Raw genomic sequence first — 20,819 nt, 5'->3', positions numbered from 1 at the left:
TTTTTACATCTTTATTGGAGTATAATTTCTTAACAATGGTGTGTTAGTTTCTGCTTTATAACAAATTTAATCAGTTATACATATACATATGTTCCCATATACCCTCCCTCTTGCGTCTCCCTCCCACCCTCCCTATCCCACCCCTCCAGGCGGTCACAAAGCACCGAGCTGATCTCCCTGTGCTATGCGGCTGCTTCCCACTAGCTATCTACCTTACGTTTGGTAGTGTATATATGTCCATGCCTCTCTTTCGCTTTGTCACAGCTTACCCTTCCCCCTCCCCATATCCTCAAGTCCATTCTCTAGTAGGTCTGTGTCTTTTTTTTTTTTTTTTTTTTAGTTTCTGCTTTATAACAAAGTGAATCAGTCATACATATACATCTGTTCCCACATCCCTTCCCTCCTGCGTCTCCCTCCCTCCCACCCTCCCCATCCCACCCCTCCAGGCGGTCACAAAGCATGAGCTGATCTCCCTGTGCTATGCGGCTGCTTCCCACTATCTATCTACCTTACGTTTGGTACTGTATATATGTCCATGCCTCTCTTTCGCTTTGTCACAGCTTATCCTTCCCCCTCCCCATGTCCTCAAGTCCATTCTCAAGTAGGTCTGTGTCTTTATTCCTGTTTTACCCTTAGGTTCTTCATGACATTTTTTTTCCTTAAATTCCATATATATGTGTTAGCATACGGTATTTGTCTTTCTCTTTCTGACTTACTTCACTCTGTATGACAGACTCTAGGTCTATCCACCTCATTACAAATAGCTCAGTTTTGTTTCTTTTTATGGCTGAGTAATATTCCATTGTATATATGTGCCACATCTTCTTTATCCATTCATCTGATGATGGACACTTAGGTTGTTTCCATCTCTGGGCTATTGTAAATAGGGCTGCTATGAACATTTTGGTACATGACTCTTTTTGAATTATGGTTTTCTCAGGGTATATGCCCAGTAGTGGGATTACTGGGTAGTTCTACTTGTAGTTTTTTAAGGAACCTCCATACTGTTCCATATTTGACCAGCCAATTCAGTGAGTCACTCAATATCCCTTTGCTCAGTCATAAACCCTGTAATACCTTCTACTAGAAGCCCCTGGAACTTAAGTAAAAACTATTGTACAGACACCTGAATGTTCAGGGCTCTCAATTTTTTATCCTCAAAAAGTAATATAATTACTTAAGCCCCATACCACTTTGGTTTATCATCAAAGGAAAGAAATCCTTAGAGGTTGCAGGTGGGGCAAAACATGTTTTTAAAATGAAAGGTAACTCCATGCACCTTGACTGTCTAAGAATTGGGCTTGAAGGGAACAACTTAAAAAGTAAAGATGAGTATTCCACCACCCCAGCATAAATAATTTTGACATACCTTAGTGAAGGGCCTTTTGCAAATCTATTCCTTTCCAGAGTTTACATAAAAAGCTCTTTTCCTTATCATGACTTAAAAAAATATGAATACAAAGGAGATGGGAAAACTATTGCGTAGTGTTAATAGCCCTCTATCACTAAGACATATTTAGGAGGACATTCAATGATAAGAGTAGTATCATTGTGAGGTCATGTGAAATTACATTAATAATGTATGAATGAATACATCCTCACTGTAAAAATAACAAGTCATTTGTATGTATATAGAATAAAGGAGGAACATCTCCCAACTTGCCTCCTTTACAGTTGGGAGGCTAACTTTTTAGTCCATTTCTATGCATGGCATGTATACAAAATACATACATGTGCTCTCTAGTGCCAGCTCTCTCTCAAGCATAAATGGTATCACCGCACAGTGACTGCTCTATAATTCATGTTTTTATGTGGAACGTTTTATGTTTTTATGTATCTGAAGAGTCACATTTCTTAGTCTTTTCCTTTATGTCTTCTGGGTTTTGCCTTTAATTTTAGAAGCTCTTCCCCCACCCCGCTGGGTGTTCCAATTGATTTTTAAATTGAGGGCCCACATCTTCATCCATGGTTGAATGAAGGACTATGAAGACATTTAGAAAACAACTGCCTGCTGGCCCAGAGGTGGGGTAGAGAGCATGGCTGTCTTGGCTGAGCTCTGAGCCATCACCTCTTTGGCCTCTCGTAGGTGTTCCTTTGAGCCTCATCTCTCCTTGGCCCCTCCCACTTCCTGCCCAGAGCTGTCCTCATTGCTAGCCCTCGCTCTCTTTTCTGGCTTTCCAAGGGACAACAGTGGTTCCCAGGTAAGTGGAGGGGGCCCATGGAGGGTGAAGGGGGGTACTAATTAAGAATGTTTTTTTTTTTAGTATGGTAGGTGTGAGGCAATTGGAATGAGAAATAATCTCCAAGTTTACACCAATTCAGTTGGGTAGAGTCAGGGGAAAAACTGGTTTTGGTGAGTTGGAAACTTGATCAAGAATCAACATTTTGATTCTCTCTCAGAACTGGTAAATGATCTAAATCTGCCTTATATTCAGGACCAAAAGAAAAAAAAAAGACAAATCTGCCAAGAAGGTGTGGATAAATTTTGAACATTTAGTGACGGATCATCTTGTTCATATATTAGCCAAATTATTTTTCTTCCTTCTACTTTCTATTGCCCTTCCCCCCCCCCCACCCTTTATTGCTTTTTAGTCCTTCCTAGCATGTTAAGATGGACAGGGGAGAGAAAAAGAGATGGGATTCCATTTAATCAATTTTTCTACTTACAGTGGAGTCATATATTATGTGAGGGGTTAGGTTCTAAAGAGAGATCATAAGGTCAAAATCATGTGCAACCAAAGTTATCCTTGAAAATTCCTTAAGTGGACCATAAGACCTTGGAAACACCTTTTTCCTTTTCTTTTCTTTTCTTTTCTCGGCTGTTCAGCTCTCAGGATCTTAGTTTCCCTACCAGCGATTGAACCCCGGCCCTGGCAGTGAAAGCGCCGAGTCCTAACCACTGGACCACCAGGGGATTCCTGGAAACATATATGTTTCTTCACCTGAGCACTAGATAAAGTAATTGACTTGTATTCGAGGACAGATAAAGGGAAAATAAGCACCTTAAACACTAGACTCATATTCTGTGTGGTGAGATCAGACCCAGCGACATGATTTTCGAGGTCTTGTGCAAAATGAAAATGCAGAGCTTCTTGTTTAAAAAATATTGAGAATTTCAAGTTGGCAGCATCAGAGCATTAAACCTAGTATGGGGCTCTTCCAAGGTCAGGGTCTTGAGCCACTGCATGCTCACGAAACCAGCCTTGGATAAGAAGTTTGGAACATAAATGAGAAGCTTGGAAACTGAGATCAACTCAGGAAAGCGAAGCCTCACAACTCCCACAGAGAGAAGAAGGGGTTAAAATCATTGGCAGAGTTCCAGTTATGCTGCTGTGCGCCACACTCCCCATCCCATCTCTGTCTAGTTGAATTTGCATTACGCTAGATCAGCACAAGATGCAGCCCTGCTATAAAAGTTAAATGGCTGAGAGGTTGAAAATCCATATTAAAATTACATTTTGGGATTTTCTGATTTATACAAGGCTTCACTGTAATTTAAAACTCAGATTTAAGATGTGTCAAAAGAAAAGTAGTATTTACATTTCTTTACCAAGCAAAAATTTTGATCTGTCCTTTGTCATTTGCCAAAGGTAACAGATCAAATTTAATCTATTGTGTAATTTAAACAAACTGCATTACCATGAGTTCTCTAAGTGATTCAAAACAGAAAAGTTAGAAAAATTAGGTGTGATGTCTTCTTCAAATAAAAAGCTAATTATTTTACTTACTAAAGAGGTTGCCTTTTCAGACAGTTGTTTTGGAAGGTCATGAACATAATCTAAGCAAGGAGGACTTTATTCTATGATGGCCTGAGCTCTCTGAGTAAGAATATGATACAAGGCTCTTTTTTTTAAGGAAACTACCAATGTTTTACAGTACTGTATTTCTTCAAAGTGATTTTATATACAAGCCAGGCTAAGGACAATTAGTCAGGTAATTGGCCAAAAGGTTACCAGATAGCAAGTTATTTAACATTGATGTAATAGAAGATTGTTTTTCCAAGAGACTTTTTCTCCTTAGCATGGGTCTCTGGTTTTACCCTACCTCTTCTGCCTCAAGGTTCTCACCCCAGCATAGGCTAAAACTTGATTCATCTGCTTTGACAAAAATTGCTTCCTCGTGACTTTGAGAGTTACATATTTGAGCTTTAAAATAAGTGCCGTGCCCAGGGTCAGGCAGCTGGTGACCCAGGTAGACTGGACAACTCTCCTGATTCATGCTTACCTGCTTCACGTTATGTAATATGGCAAAACAATACTTAAGCTCCTGCAAAGCTAACAAAGGAAGCAAAGCTGCAATGTGTCATTGTCACAGTGTCCAGAAGTTTGGGGGATATTTTTAGTTAATCTTTCTATTGTGGAATCTTTGGGGTGGTGATGGCAGTTGTGTGCTGGTTGTTATTTGACAAGAATTGAAATTAGAGGCTTCTGTCAACCTGACTTCTGATTCCAACAAATGGTATAAACAAGGTTCATAGGAAAGAACCTGGGTGGCAATAGCATTTTTTCTTTAATCTCTTGATTTGTAACAAGTTGTGTATTTTAGGAGAAGGGAGGAGAGAGTGGCATAAGGAGACACAAGTACTACAAATTTATACGGATCACCAGCTAAGGTTGTTCAGAGTGGTTTGCCAAATAGTTTCAACAACACTGATTGAGTGCTTACTGTGTACAGCTCTAAGCACTGCTTTATCTCATTTCATCCTCACAAAAACCCAATGAGACAGTTATCCTGTTTCCCCATTGACCAAGATCTCATAGTAGTATGAGCCCATGTTGTGACGCTGAATGATTCCATCTAGGTTAACTGGCTTTCTGCCCTCCTTTAAAATGTTGCTTGTCTGGTTCTTTTTCTAGAACCAATTTTGCCTTCACAATCCAGACATGATTTCAGCACTAAATGGAAGTACTTGAGCCTATACAAAAGTCACTTACATTCTTGCATGAAACTGTCTCTCAAATAACACCAATGTACACCTGACAGAAGATACAGTGGCTTTCGTGTGTGCGGTTGGGGGAAGGGTGTTTCTGTACACTCTGAAGCACACCCACAGCAGAGCCGAACAGTAGGCCTGACCGCACCGAGCTCCCTGGGACTGCTTATTTACATTAACCACTGTCGAAACACTTCTCCGGGAGATCGATGCTGAAGAACCCTAGGGGAAGTAAGATGCTTTATCTTTTGCGTGCACACGAAGTTTACGTCTTCAGAGAGCCTGGGTGGGTGTGACTCCCAGGAGCTAATCGTCCTGTCCAGCCATATGCAAATCTAGACTCCTGCTTCTGTGGAGGTGCAGACACAAACATAGGTTGCTGACGTGCGTGGGAATGCACTTGCCCGTTTGTGGGTTGGGTTGTCTCAGTTTAGACCGTGTGATAGTGGGCACTTAACTTGGATCGCCCAGTCTAGATGAGGGGTGTTCGGGCTGTAAAAGTTCCACGCGCGGCCGGGGACCTAGCAGCATTGCTTACGGTGGTGCGCCCCGGGAGTCCGGGGTCGGGGGGGTCAATCCAGCGCTCCACAAGCACCTCCGCCCGTGGCTCCGCCCTGTCCCCAGAATCCCCGTTCCGCCCCCAGAATCCCCGCTCCGCCCCGTCCCCAGCGTCCCGACAGGCCCCGCCTCCAACACCGAGAGCTGGGGATGGCACCGCTGCCCTAGTTCCGTAAACACTTCTCTCCCCGCCCCTAGCAGTCCCCGGACCGCACCACTCTCAGCCCACGGGGGGGGGAACCGTTCCCTCTCGCACCCAGAACACACCCAATCCGAGCTCTCCTTGGACTCTTTCATCCGAAGATGAGGGAAATGTCCTGTATTAGGTCAGATCTGTCAGAGCTCCGACATCGAAGCTGAAGTGCCCTAGATTTCCCCTTCTCCCCGATGCCGTCTTCCCCCCTCTCTCCGGTTACGTGATGGCCACGCCGTGGCTGCCTCTCTAGAGTCCCTCCCGGCCCTTTAAATGCCGCGTGGGGGTGGAGGGGGGGTCGGGGAGTCTGAGGGTTGCTGGACTCGTGGGCTTCTGAGGAGTTTGTGCCGTGCTGGGCGAGTGAACACCCAGAGACGCCTGAACAGGGCTCACTCAGTCGCCTTTCTTCTCCGCCTGTCGCCGCGCCGGAGCCGGTGCGTACCATCCCGGGGGAGGGGGTCGTGGGCTCTGAGGCGATGGGCCCGGGCCGGCGGAGAGGGACACGTCGCCCCCGGGCAGCCCGAGGGTCTCCCCCACCCCACCTCGGAGCGCCGTCCTGGGACCCGGGGGCAGGGGAGGTAAAGGCCCGCTCCTTGCTCCCCCAACCCGCCACATCACCTTGTTTGACCTCGAACCGCCGTTCCCGCGTGGGAGCGGGCCACGGTGGGTGTTGGAGCGGCCGCGGGCTTCGGGCCCTGGAGGCGCCAGGGTCGGGGCCGCATGGCCTCTGCTTACATCCCCCTGGGTCCGTGCCAGCGACCGCGCCGCGAGCGGCTTCCCACCATCGGGGCTCCAGGAGGGGGCATCCTGTCTCCTGCAACCCCTGGCCCGGGTGGGCGAACTGAGTCGCTGTCGGGGCCGGGCGGGGCCCCAAGTGTGTGTCTGGGGTTTGTTGTCCGGGTTTCCTCGGTGCTCGGCTCGGCCTCCGCCGTCCCCTCCCCCAAGGGTTTGTTTTGACAGGAAACGTGCTGCTGGCGGGGAGGGGCGCCCAGAGGACGTGGGCGAGGGGTGTGCAGATGCGTCCCCACGACGGTACCCTCAGCTGCGGGGAAGAGGCGGGACATGCCCACCAGGCCCGGGCTCGAACCCCTGGGGCGGTCAGGGATGGCTTGTGCTTCCCAAGGCTGCTACTCTGTGTGGCGCCACTTCGGGTCACAGCGATGATTTGAGGTGGCACGTGGACGAACGTGGTTAAGTGTTTTCGTTAGTATTAAGAAAAACTGTTCCCTTAAGCCGAGCGACTTCACAATGATATAAAGTTTCCTTACAAACTAAGTGTGTCTAAACGCAAAAATCTAGTTCAGATAAAGAGAAGTCTTTGATAGAGCACAGGTGAGGATGGAAATGTGGAAACAGGCGTGAAGAATGGCCCTCAAGTGACTAAAGTTTATGCTGCCTTCGATGGTTATCCTGTTACTTTCACCTTGAAGAAACTAGACAAGCTGTCCTTTTCCCCAGTCGGCCCCTCGGCCCCCAAGGTCCCCTTGGTCCCGTGGGTCTCCAGCCCAGTCAGACACCTTGCTCTGTCCCACCTGCCAAACTTAATGAGGTTATGACAGTGGTTCCCACTGCAGGAAGCGCTCTGCCTGCCTTTTCCTCTTGCCTCCAGGGATTTCATCTATCACCCTGGCAGCCCGTGGAGTTTGCCTGACTTGAAGTGGCCCAGAGCTGAAGATACCCAGTCGTGTGTGGAAGCAGCTTCAATGCCATTTTCTGGAGGGTTGAGGGCCCAGAGGGGGAAACAGGTACTAAAACAGGCCAACCAGGGGTGGGAGAAGAAGTGTTTTCAAGTGTGAAAAGTGCCTAGAAATCCTTCTCCCTGACGTTGTAATGTTATGTGTGGCGTGAACATCTGCTTTTTAAGACAATGACTGGCTTTGTTGGCTTTTATCTAGCTCTTGGTTGGCTCTAATTTGATGAACACCAGTATTCTCTAGCTGAATGGAGCAGGCACCTACCTCTCTGCCCTGTGGTTTTTGCTTTGCTGCGTGTGAATAACTTTTTAAGCGCTGCTGCTGTTTAGGACTGGTTCTAAAGCAGCACTTTGCAGAAGATGAAGATTTTTCCGTATCATCTGCAGTGTTTTTTTCAGAGCCCAGTCCTACTCCTCTGACTCCCTGCCTTTTACTACAAATATATAAATGCTTGTCCTTGCAGCTGACCTTGATCTGGTCTTGAAGAATGATACCCGCTAGATATATCTTGAAATTTTCTCTTTTCATGACTTAACCTTAATTGAATGGGTTCCATTCCTCAGGGCCCTGCTGGATAATCTGAATAATTCACTTCAGAATGCTTTTGACTCGTGCTAGCTATAAGCAATTAACCCTTTTGATAATATTTGGGTTTTAAGGAGGGATTTTGCAGTGCATAAAGAATGGCTCCCTGATAGAGGATTTTCAGTCACTCTAGTGGGGTGGTTGAGAGTAATTTCGGTCAATGGACTCTTTCAGTGATGCCCTTCACAGTATAGCACTTAAGCAGACACCCTGGGGGTAAGGTCAGCTTGTTACCACATGTGCAAGTGTCCACATGGTAGTGCGTAGATCAATGGCAGAGTGGGAGAGGAAAGAATGAGCAGTTCACCAAATTTTCTGCAGCCATCCTAGAGCGGTAAAGAGCACAGGCTTTAAGGATCCACTGCCTGGATTAGAGTTGTGCCTCTGCCGCTGCTGTGAACCCTCGAGCACATAACTTAACCTCTCTGAGCCTCAGGTTCTTATCTATAAAACAGGGATAATGATGATACCTTAGCTAACAAGGTTATGATGAAGATTCAAGAAGATAAAACATTTTAAGCACTTATGGGGGCCGAGTCATAGTAAGTATTCAATAACTGTTAACTCCAATTGTTATTATTTGCTATCAGTTAGCATTAGGAGGTTGGGAAGGTACAATGTAAAAGTTTCTCTAAGCTCTGGGACTGTGAGTCTTTGCTAATTTGCACTGGGAATTGGAGAAGGGAGATGTAGCTTCTTCCCACAAGGAGCTTAAAATTTAGTGGCAAGGCAGATTTGCAGAAAACAACTATCGTACTTCAAATGACTGCATAATGGGAATATGAGCAGTGTGAGTGAGGCAGAGGAGAAGGGCGGCCCAAGTTGTCTTTTGAATAGAACGTGGCTTAATTTGTTCATCAGTGATGCTCACTGAGCTCCTTCTCTATCCCATGCGGTATTCTAAGCTCTAAGATGACGAATTTAAATGGAATTAGTGGAGATGTTAAGGAAGGTCACTTTGAAGTTGTAACATTTGCTTTCAAATCTGAATGACAACAAGACTCCAATCACACAGAGATCAGGGAGAAGAACATCCCATTGGAAGAGAAAAGCAGGTACAAGTGCTCCAAAGGAGAAAGTTTGGCATGTCTGAGGAGCCCAAAGAAGGCCCTTGTGTCCAGAGCATGAAGGATTAGGGAGAGAGTGGTAACAGAATGAAGTGGGCAGAGGCCAGATCAAAGAGGGGTTATAAACCACTGCCAAGAGACTTCTTAAGAAAAGGAAACCCACCTGGAGAAGAACTCTTAAAAAGGATGATTTCTTTTGCCTTTTCAGAAGGGCTCTGGACGATTTCCTGTTTTATTCACTAGGCACTGTTTAAGAAGGACATTGGGACGGGGTTGACTGTCTAGAAGAGCTTCTGTAATAGAGTAGATCTAAGCTATTGTAGTGGTGGGAACAATCAAGATCTGAAAACTACAGGAGACTGGGCTGTTCTGAATTAGACTTGAACTTTTGGTTCAGTACTTCTTCTCTCTTAACCTTTTGCTTGGAAATAATTTCAAACTTACAGAAAAAGTTGCAAGAACAGTACAAAGAACTCCCTATTGTCTACCTTTTACTCATATTCACCTATTAACCTTTTGCTCCATAGGCTTTATTGTTTTGTCTTTTTCTCTCTAGTTGCAGAGAAAGTTGCATATATCCCCGGCCTTTTTTCCTACACTACTGTGGCCTCTCCCATTGCGGAGCTCAGGCTCCGGACGCGCAGGCTCAGCGGCCATGGCTTACGGGCCCAGCTGCTCTGCGGCATGTGGGATCTTCCCGGACTGGGGCACGAACCTGTGTCCCCTGCATCGGCAGGCGGACTTTCAACCACTGCACCACCAGGGAAGCCCTAATAGTGTTCTTTATAACATTATTTTCTTTGGTACAGGATGCAATCTAGGATCATTTATTGCATTCGGTTGTCAAGTCCTCTTTCATCTGGAACATATCCTCAACCTTTCTTTGTTTTTTATGACATTGACATTTTTTTAAATTCATGACTTCCTCTAATAAGAATAAAATAATAATTGATATCTGTCGAGCACTTAGTAGGAGTTTAAGTACTTGACATAGACTATTTCAATTAATCTTCACAACAATTCTACAAGGTAGATAATAGTATTGTCCCCGGTTCATAACTGGTAAGTTCCCTGTCTCCAGTCAGTAAATATCACGAGTCGAGATCAAGGAACCAGTCCATCTGGCTCCAGAGCCAGTGTTCTTACTGCTTCGGTGACATGTGCATTGTCACTGGTGGATCTGTGCAATCCTGAACCAGTGCAGGATCATTTGCAGATAGAGTTTGCTGCAGAAAGGAAATAAGGAAGTAGAGTCGGTAATCTGGGTGCAGCCTGGGGATCACTGGCAAATTAAAAACTGATCTCTGCTCCGTATGTGCTGGAACACAGGACTAGCCCCTTCAGGTCTCTGTACCTGTTCCCTCCTCTCTAAAATGTCAGTGGTCATACTGCCATTCATTCAACAATAAGTATTCAAGTGCCGGCTGCCTCCCAGTCATTGACTTTGGAAGGAATGACATAATATTGCCTTTCTGATTATAAAATGTGGGACAGTACAATGAAAAATGTGATTATTCTCTTTGAATAGTGACTCACTGGAGTGTTGGAGGCTTTGTTTTGGCGTTATCTTCTTTCTTCACATTGACTTCACACTTGGCCAGTGAGTGAGTAAATCTTCCCAGTTAGGATGAGAAGTGGTGTTCCTGGAAAGTTGTTTGGTTTGTTTGTGAGTTGCAATGGTGAAGGTTAAGTAAATCTAGGTTTGTCAGTATGAGAAACATTACCTTTCTTAAAGAAACAACCTGTTTTCATTATCACTATTCTAAGAGAGAATCCAAAATAGCTTTAAAAACAGTCTAATTACCGTCAGTGTCTTTGAGTCAAGTAGCTTTGTCCCCAGATGACCTGTATGGAAACCTGAGACCAAGAAAGGTAAGAGCAAGTGTGAAGGAACTTGCAGAAAACTGTTTACACCATGATGGGCCATTTGCTTTTGATTTTTGTATTTCAAACAAATGCAAGAATTCTGTCCTAGGTTAAATGCCAGTCTTTGTTATCTATAGGGTAACATGCTTTTATCATCATGGAATAGAACTGTTCTTCCCTCTAGAGTTTTTAATGACTGAAATGATGATAATAACAACTATTAAAGCAAATAATACTAACAATAGCAAGCATCTGTATCCTGTTTACTCTGTGTCAGACACTGTTCCAAGCACTCTACATAGATTGACTGAATGAAATCTCACACCAACCCTGTGAGTTAGGTATTATTAATATGAGGATGCAGGCGATTTCTTGATAGAGTAATAGTGTGCATTTTGGCCTCAAAGAAAAGTTTCTGCTTGGATCCACTAAAACCCAGATGTAATGTGGAGGCTTAACTAAACAAGAGTTTCTAAACATTTTGATGCTTTTACATTTTCTGTTACATCCCCTATGCCAGAAACTCTACCTCCAGTGAATTGTTGGAAGAAAGCGTAGTTGCATGTTATTAAGTATGTCTGCCATGAGCACATTTAATTTCTCAGAGCTTCTAGTAATGCCTCATGGAACTCTGGGTTTATAGCATGTTAGCAATTCCTCACTAAAAGGCACCTGGTAGCTGGCCCAGCCCCCTCAGAAAAATGAGGTGAAGAGAGCAGACTTGATGTGGATAAAGTCATGCAGCAAATCAACAACAGACCCAGGCCTTACACCCAGGACTTCTACCTCCTAACCTAGAGCTTCTTATTTTTTTTAATCTTTGTACTTAGCTGCCTTGTTAAACACAGTTAAGAAACCTATGAAGTGTGCTGTTCAGCTGGAGTAGAAAAATGAAATGGATAGTTATAGCTATTAACCCAGTTCATAAATTCCAATGGATGGAAGCTCTTATTCACTCTTACTTGGCAAAATAGCCAAAGCGAAGAGAAACTGAGGGCAGAGCATCACAGCACAGTTGTTACAGTTGAATGAATGAAAGAAATAATAAAATGGGGCTTCCCTGGTGGCGCAGTGGTAGAGAGTCCGCCTGCCGATGCAGGGGACACGGGTTCGTGCCCCGGTCTGGGAAGATCCCACATGCCACGGAGCAGCTGGGCCCGTGAGCCATGGCCGCTGAGCCTGCGCGTCCGGAACCTGTGCTCCGCAGCGGGAGAGGCCACAACAGTGAGAAGCCCGCGTACCGCAAAAAAAAAAAAAAAAAAAGAAATAATAAAATGGAAACAGAGTTTAAGATATTCTAGTACGAGTGTGACAGGACCAGGGACTATTGAGTCTTAAGCCTCATAAAGCAGGTTGAGGTGGTAGGTACTCTGCTCGAGGCCTTGAACTTTGACAGCAGCAGGGCCTGTAAATGTGAAGTGATAATCAGTTTGCAAATGTTCTGGCTGCAGCTGTACCAGATGGGATTCAGTGATTCCCGTTCAGCTAACACCAAATGAATATTTGTCCCATACTCGACACTGATGATGGTGGACGAGACACAGTTCCTGCCTATTAAGGAGAGTCGGAAGTAGCCACAGGAGGAAAATAGCTACAAGTGCCATTGTGCAGATACAAGAAATGTGCTGCAGGTGTACGAAGAAGAGTGCCCTTAGCTCTGGCCATGGCGTAGAGGGAAGGCTTCCTGGAGAAGCTAGCATTTTCGAGAAATGCCATCAGTGAGAAGTAAAATGTTGGCGAAGAGAGAAGGCTAGAGGGAAGGGTAAGCGCACCAGTTGGGATCTGGGGTTCGGTGGAATTGAAAGGGTTGAAGCAGACCCCTTTCTTCTGTCCTCTATCCTCACCCCGACCTGTTCCCCTTCCAGCAGACGGGAGTTAACGCTCAAGGAGAATCTCGTTTGCCTGGGGTAAAGGAGGTGAGTTCACTGCTGAGGATGCCAGGGGTCGGCCCTCAGTCTGTGTCCGAGATGGTTGGCTTCTGGGCTTTAGGAGAAGGCGAGTGTGTCTACTGGGGAGCTTCCTGGCAGCTCGTCCCCACTCCCTGCCCTTCGGTTTGCAGAGGCAGCCTCCAAGTTGGTGGTTTTCTGTTTGCGAAAGTGGTAGGCTGAGCACGGGTGCATTTCTACAAGTGGTGGGACTGGAGAGGTTGTTTAGGTGAGGCCAGGGGCAAGTGCCCTTGGCTTTTGACCTTTAGTAAGTCCCTCTCAGGCCCATCCATTTCTCTGTCATCACCCGAAGGATAAAGAACAGCACTGTTTCTCTCAGCAAAGGCTCCATCCCCCTACCTTGGTCCCAGCCCTGCCTCTCCTTTCTCGTGCTTCCTCAGCAGTGCCTTGGTTTCCCTTTCCTTGTCCTCTAGCACCTGGCACACACAATTTTAGGTAACTGGACTTGAGAGCCACGAGAGGATGGCCCTGTGTATTTTGTTCACTGTTACTTTTCCCAGTGCCTGGTGCACAGTAGGCACTTAATACACGTGAAAGGAATCATTGAAGAAACTGCAGGCATTTCCAGGCATTCCATGGGTAGTTGTGGTTTCCCATTCTGATAGCTTTAAAAGCTCTGAGTATCTCATTGCTGGCTCAGGTTTAAAGAAACTCAGTGAACCCTTACTATCGTTACCATCCGTTCAGGATTTGAGGTGCCTTTCTCCTCGGGCCCAGGTTTCCCCTCAGTGTCAGCTATCACTGCACTCATATCAGGGCCAGCTTCCTCACAGGCCTGGCTGAGGATCCTGGGATCAGGCCTGAGCATCCTGGGAACCCAGGATCTCCCTTCCAGGGGCTGAGTGGGCCCAACTGCCCTGCCGTTCCCTGGGAAGCAATCTGATGTCCCAGAAACAGCCGTGGATAGAGTCCAGGGACTGGTTTTATGGCACAGTAGGTCTCCTAGTGTCTGTTTTCCCCCCAACCTGTGAATGAGGATCTTTTGTGCCTGTTTGTTCCTTGGATGGCAGTGGGTACTGTCTAAAGCACAAACCAAATATCAGGCCTTACTCTTCATAGCGTGACAGTTCATGGGAAAATGGAGGAGAAAAACCTATATACTTGCCAGCCAGAAATTTTAATTAGTCTTCCTCTTTCCCTAGGAGGCTCACAGACAACTAAAAAGGCTGATTTCAAAGATATTTTATTTAAAACAAAGACAGAGGAACAATAATAATAGCAAACATTTGAATGCTGTGCTCAGCACTTGAATAAGGTTAATCCTGTTTCATCTTCAAGCAACCCTATGAGGTTAGTCTTTCAGCCCAGCTTGACTCATGAGGTAGGGAGTTAAGTGACTTCTCCAAGGTCACGTGGCAAAAGACAGAACAAGCTTCAAACCCAGAGCCCCACACTCTCACTCTTACCCTCCCACGCTTTAGCCACCCCAGGAGGAGAGAGTGTGTGCTCTGCGCATTGTTTTTTTGAGGATGCTTTATTGCTGGGGGCTGCTCCACGTTCGCACCAAGGAGGTCCTGTGTGAGCTCCCACCTTGGCCATGGAAGCCCTTTCTGGAAGGCAGTCTTGCAGGCCTAGTGATAGCCTGGCCCGGGTGCCATGGGAGGAAGGAGGTCATCTTCTGGGGGCCTTCCCAGTGCTGTGACACATGCAACACGGCTGTCGACATTGAATGCAGCAGCAGCACCGCTGGGGGGCATACCGCAGAACGCTGACACAGGGTCTGTTTGTCTGTGCAGGTGTGCTGTCTGTTTCCCCACACTCCAGAGACACAGAATGCCCTTCAGTGGTGAGAAGCAGTGTGTGGGCGAGGACCAGCCGAGCGATTCAGACTCTTCCCGGTTTTCCGAAAGCATGGCTTCACTCAGTGACTATGAGTGCTCCCGGCAGAGCTTTACAAGCGACTCTTCGAGCAAATCCAGCTCTCCTGCTTGTAAGCCAATGGGGAGTGGAAGTGGTTCTCGACACGCGTGTTGGATTTTAAAACTTGGAAATGAATGAGAGCAAAGTACTAACTTTTCCCTTCTAGATGTACTGTAATGGCACTGCCAGGGCCCTGCAGCTGTCTTGTACACACTCTCAGCAGTAAATTGCCACTGACGTTTACAATCTGCCCATTTTTATTTTCATCACTGCCTTTGATCTGCTTTGGTTTGGCTATAAATCAGGTCTCCCAACCCCACCTGTCTTCTCTGTCAATTAGCAGAAAGCTACTCCTTCTTGAGATCATTTTTTGAGCCACGTTCAAGGGTAAATTCAAATCAGTCCTTTCTTGTTTACATGGAACGAAACTTGCCCCAACTCAAGGGTCAGGCAGGAAGTGAAATAATCTAAAGGGTTTCCTACTGATTTCAAAAACTGTTGTGCAAATCACCCCAGAAAAGTGCCCACGAGGAGAATTACTGCACTAGGAGTACGAGAAGGAATGAAAAGAGTGCCATGGTGAAGGGAGATGTCTTTTTCCCTTTTTGTGTGTGGAAGCTAGAAATGTGTGAAGCCATGTGTTTGTCTTTTTTTTTTTTTTTTTTAGCTTTTTAATTGACATTTTGTATGGGAAATATAACTCCTTAAGCTGCCCAAGCAAATGCAGAGAGAAGCAACTAGCATTTAATATGATCAAATACCCACTTCAGAAAAAGTTTGTTCATTTGTATTTATTTATTTATTTTTTAACATCCTTATTGGAGTATAATTGCATTACAATGGTGTGTTAGTTTCTGCTTTATAACAAAGGGAATCAGTTATACATATAAATATATCCCCATATCTCTTCCGTCTTGCGTCTCCCTCCCTCCCACCCTCCCTATCCCACCCCTCTAGGTGGTCACAAAGCACCGAGCTGATCTCCCTGTGCTATGCGGCTGCTTCCCACTAGCTATCTATTTTACGTTTGGTAGTGTATATATGTCCATGCCACTCTCTCACTTTGTCTCAGCTTACCCTTTCCCCTCCCAGTGTCCTCAAGTCCATTCTCTAGTAGGTCTGCATCTTTATAACTGTCTTGCCCCTAGGTTCTTCATGACCGTTTTTTTTTTTTAGATTCCATATATATGTGTTAGCATATGGTATTTGTTTTTCTCTTTCTGACTTACTTCACGCTGTATGACAGACTATAGGTCCATCCACCTCACTACAAATAACTCAATTTTGTTTCTTTTTATGGCTGAGTAATATTCCATTGTATATATGTGCCATATCTTCTTTATCCATTCATCTGTCGTGTATTTATTCTAAATTAGTACATTCTCATTTTAAAAAATGGAAAGGTAGATAAGTAGAAAGAAAAGAAATTATCGCCTATAATGTCACCCAAAGATGACAGGTGATAGTGCTTTGTCATATCTTCATACTGCACATAGACATACATATGTATATGTATGTGGACTTTTTTCACTTACTATTATAACTAAAATATTTACTCATGATAATGTTTTTTTTAAACATTTTTATGACTGCTTACTACTTTACCAAGTGAAAGTACCATCAATTTATTTAACCTCTGATTTATCATTGGGCATTTAGTTCATTTCCTTTTTTTTTTTTTGTTATTACAAATAGTGCTTTATGAACATCGTGGTGCATAAAGCCTTTCTAGGAATTCCTTTGGATATAATTGGATTGCTGGACCAAAGCATACAGACATTTTTAAGGAGAATCTTAATGGGAAAGAGAATTGGCAAAAGAATTTATTAGCAGTCCCCCAGCTTTCAGTGCTTTTTCTCACTCTTTATTACTATACATGGAGTTGATGTCTCCAGCAGGGTACCTAGGTGTCCTGAAGAAGGGTTTTACTAATTGTATATCAGCATTCCTTCCTCCTCCTCTTCTTCCTCTTCCATCTCCACCTTCTCCACTACCTCCTCCTCTTCTTATTTCTAAAATTATTTTAAGGACTTCCCTGGCAGTCCAGCGGTTAAGGCTCCGCGCTTCCAATGCAGGGGGTGCAGGTTCGATCCCTGGTCTGGGAATTAAGATCTTATATGTCGTGTGGCGCAGCCAAAAATTTTTTTTTAAATAAATTATTTTAGGTAGCAAAGTATTGCCAGTCAGGATTGTTGTTTGAGCTAATGATTTTTAATTAACAGAAGCCGAGAGTTCCAACAATGATTTCAAAAAGACATGACTTGTTAGAATAATTTTTTGAATAATCTTTACAGATAACTAAAATAATTCTTTACCCACTATTTCCTACTGAGACATAGATTATCAGCTTATCAGATTTATTTTATTTTAATTATCTACATTTATTGAGTTCTTACCATGTTCTTTACTTAAATTATCTTATTTAGTCACCTCAGGACAGTCCTACGAGGAGGTAAGTTATGCTTCAGCAAAGTCAAATGATAACTACCAATTAGCAAAACCTAGAATTGTGCTATACGGCATATACTTTTCAAAATTATAGTTTTAAAAAATCAGTTCATTTTGAGTCTGCTTAAATTAATGGGAGTTATGAATTACAGAATAAAAAGTAGTCATCAATTTCCTATAGAGTACATGTAATAAATGCAGATATCAATATTTGCTAAAAAATGAGGTGATTTAATTTTTAAAAAGAACTTATAATAGCCTATATTAATAAAATTTTCTCAGAAACATTTGACAATTTATTTTCTTTCTTTTTCTTTTTTTTTTTGAAGTTGTAAAGAATAGTTTTATTGCTTTGCCATGCAAAGGAGCCACAGAGGGCTAATGCTCTCAAAACTGAGTGTCCTGACCTGGAGGGGGTAGTGAGGAGTTTTATAGTAATGGTTCAAAGAGGAGGGCATGATCAGCTCATGGGCTTTCTTCTGATTGGCTGGGAGTCAGCATCATCAACCTTCTGGTTCCAACTGGTCCTGGGTCTGAGTGTTGTGGCAGCCTATAGTTAACTTCTCCCACCTGGCGGGGGTTTCAGTATCTGGTTTCAGGACTTAATGAAGCTCAGGTTCTTGATGTCTCGTGGCAGAAAGAATTCAGTGAGAGACAAAGTGATAGGTAAGAAGTGGATTTATTTAGAGAGAAACACACTCCACAGACAGAGCGTGGGCCATCTCAGAAGGCGAGAGTGGCCGACAACTTATTTTCAATACAGTAACTGAAGCTATCAAAGGAGTTCTTAAATTTTTGGAGCCTTAAGTATTAAGCAGGGGAACTGATCTATTTTGGTATATATTCTTCTTACTGAAAATATATGTTGGAGTAACTTAAACCCTGTGTGCATCAGGAGGCTTCATTGGAGGACAACTCCTCTTCCAGAGCATTAACTGGTTTTTGTCTTCCTTTCAGCAACAAGCCCTCCCAGGGTTGTAACATTTGATGAAGTGATGGCTGCAGCAAGGAACTTATCAAACATGACTCTTGCTCACGAGATTGCTGTAAATGAGAGCTTTCAGTTGAAACAAGATGCCCTCCCTGAGAACAGGTAACCTGGAGGCATGTGTTGTGCATAACCTGTGCTGCAGACTCTGTGTGTGTGTGTGTGTGTACTGCAAACACAGATTTTCACACTGATTCCTGGACAGTCTCGTATAATATCCACTGGGAGTTAACAGTATTTAGTTCTCTAACAAGGTCTTATAGTTGTTTTTAAAACCACTCCTCTAGGGTATATGTTACTCATAATCTTTAGAATTCAGCTTATATGTCTCTTCCTGAAGGAAGCTTTTCCTGACATTCCTGAGCTCACTAGACTACATTAAATCCCCTTCTAAAGACTCCTATAGCCCCTTCTATCTCCCTCTTGCTAAGATGTTTTATAATTTGAGGTTCAAAGTCTGTCTTTCCCACTTGACCAAAAGCCCCGTTAACGGAGAAACTATGTCTATATTGTTTGCTCTGTCCTTATTGCCTAGCAGAGTGCCTGACATGTAGCACCTGCTCAAGAAATATTTGCAGCCTGACTTATTAAAAGCTAATATTCAGGTTGTGAAAGATAAATAAAGGCAGCTGAGCTGCCAAAGTGGTAAGAGGTGATCCAAAAGCCTCTGGAGGGAGGAATCACAGCTGCATAGGCACCCCTGGTTAACCTCATGCCCAAGGGATCTCTAGTTAGAGCCATGCCCTTATATCCTACCTCAGTCTTTCTGGTTTTAGTGGCTCACAGGTCTCCTGGGACAAAGAGGAGAAAAGTCTTGCAGCCATTACTGCAGGTAAATCACCTTTAGAGGCAAAACTGGCTCCTGGATAATGGCACTGAATCTTAAAACTCCCAGTGCCATTCATAAATTGGGAGGCATTCTCTCTGTCAATTAAGACAACATATAATATTTGATTCCATTCAGAACATTTTTTGTTTTAAAGCAGGAAAATAGTAAACACAATAATTTTCCTTCTTTAATATATGGATCATAGTCCTCCTCCTGGGGATGTTGTTTATAATAATCACTAATACTTTTTAGGATTACTGGCCAAAGTAGGTTTATCTGTTTGGCTTTCTATGGTGACTGCATTTCACCATGATCCTTTATATCAGCTGTGCTGCTTACACCCCCAGGCCAGGCCACCATCATCTCTGACCTGGACTCTTTGTGTCCTAACTAGTTGCCCAGTCTCCATCCTTAGCTCCCGCATCATCCATCCTCCACATCCACAGATAGCCACAGTGATCTTTCTAATGGGTAAATCAGATTAGATCATGTCTTTGCTTAAAACCCTTCAATGGTTCTATTACACTTAGAATAAAAATTCAAACTCTTTAGTCTGACGAGCAAGGCCCCCCTTCACTGACCATGTCTCTTCCTCCTTTTCCTCCTGCTTGCTGTGCTTCAGCCACACTGAAGCTTCCTTGCTGATCCTGGAGTACACCAGCTTGATCCTGTCCCCGGGACTTGGACCTTCTTCCTTCTTTTTTAATGTTTTTCCCATAGATCTTCACCAGCTGCTTTCTTTTCCCCATTTGGGTTTCAGCTCTAAGGTCGCATACTGTCTTAGAGAAGCTTTCTTCAGCCACCCCGCCAAATCGGCATCTCTTCATCACTGTGGACCACATTGTCTTCCTCTTCCTTCCTTGTGGCTCTGAAATTGTCTTACTCCCTTTCAGTGTGTTTTTTGTCTTTCTGTCTCTGCTAACATGTAAGCTTTTTGAGAGCAGAGGCTTTCTTTTCACTACACCCAAGCACGTGAAATAGGGCCTACCACATATTGAATTTTGAATAAACATTTATTGACTAATAAAAATGAATATTTGAAGTTAAAATAAGTATGTTTTATGAAGTACAGAAAAGACAAATTGGGAGTGTTTGTGCTTTAAATTCAAAAGTTGCAAATACAGGCTGAATGAAGGCCCTTTAGGATCAGACAGACCCCGGGGTTTGAATCCTGGCTCTGCTGTGACCATATCTGAACCTCGCATTCTCCACAACACTCACTCTAAATGCATGCTCCTGGGCATATAAGTGCCTTGCATGTAAGTACTTTGATACTATGGAAGATACGAATTCCCCTTCTCTTCATTTTCTGCCATGGCTAGAAAATGCGAGCAAGGGAAACAACACGTAGAGTTGGGACACATTACCTTTGTTTAAAAGTGAAATAGCGTATCATTAGCTGCTGATTTTTCAGATGACCCTCCAAAATGACCAAGTCGTTAAATTTTTTCTTTTTTTAATCAAAGCATAAGCGTTTATTATTTGTGACAAATAAGGAGACAGGGTGATAGCTCTCAAAGCACTGTCTCTTGTTACTCTTTAAAATATGGCTGACTCTCATATTTTACCAAGTGGGGGGAAACACTTGGTAAAATAAGTCAGATTTCTGATACCAGGTAGGAATGCTTATAAGTGATTTGACTGATTTCATCTCCACCCCTTCCTCCCTACCTCTTCCACTCCCCAAAATTAAAAAGCTTGTAGCCTTTGGGAAAACTTAAACTCCGACATCCCTCAAGGAGCTATAAAGTTGTTTTAGCTCACTCCTGGTTGGTGCATTCAAGCCAAGTACATGAGGCTTGTAAAGTTCAGAGCAAAAGTCTGTCCCAGCAATGTTTGTCTTTCTAATTAT

At 44.0% G+C, this 20,819-nt stretch overlaps 1 protein-coding gene across 11 annotated transcripts in view; it reads left to right on the top strand.

The window, feature by feature from the left end:
* The first annotated feature begins 5,952 nt into the window (after positions 1–5,952).
* The window catches only part of TCP11L2 (t-complex 11 like 2), a 41,275-nt gene continuing 26,408 nt past the window's right edge, over positions 5,953–20,819 (top strand). Inside the window, exons 1-7 of one of the 11 annotated variants that reach the window (XM_060113694.1) lie at positions 6,036–6,118; positions 7,259–7,429; positions 12,348–12,658; positions 12,762–12,812; positions 13,985–14,132; positions 14,579–14,772; positions 18,108–18,243. In XM_060113694.1, coding sequence (XP_059969677.1) covers positions 14,128–14,132; positions 14,579–14,772; positions 18,108–18,243 — 335 coding nt within the window. In that variant the 5' untranslated portion in view covers positions 6,036–6,118; positions 7,259–7,429; positions 12,348–12,658; positions 12,762–12,812; positions 13,985–14,127. Of the gene's footprint in view, positions 6,119–7,258; positions 7,430–12,347; positions 12,659–12,761; positions 12,813–13,984; positions 14,133–14,578; positions 14,773–18,107; positions 18,244–20,819 lie in introns of all 11 variants that reach the window. The other 10 variants (XM_060113696.1, XM_060113693.1, XM_060113695.1 and 7 more) reach the window with 10 other exon arrangements.

The sequence above is a fragment of the Mesoplodon densirostris genome, chromosome 11, assembly GCF_025265405.1.
Source record: "Mesoplodon densirostris isolate mMesDen1 chromosome 11, mMesDen1 primary haplotype, whole genome shotgun sequence".
Lineage (NCBI taxonomy): Eukaryota > Metazoa > Chordata > Mammalia > Artiodactyla > Ziphiidae > Mesoplodon > Mesoplodon densirostris.
This window is presented reverse-complemented; position numbering and strand designations above follow the sequence as displayed.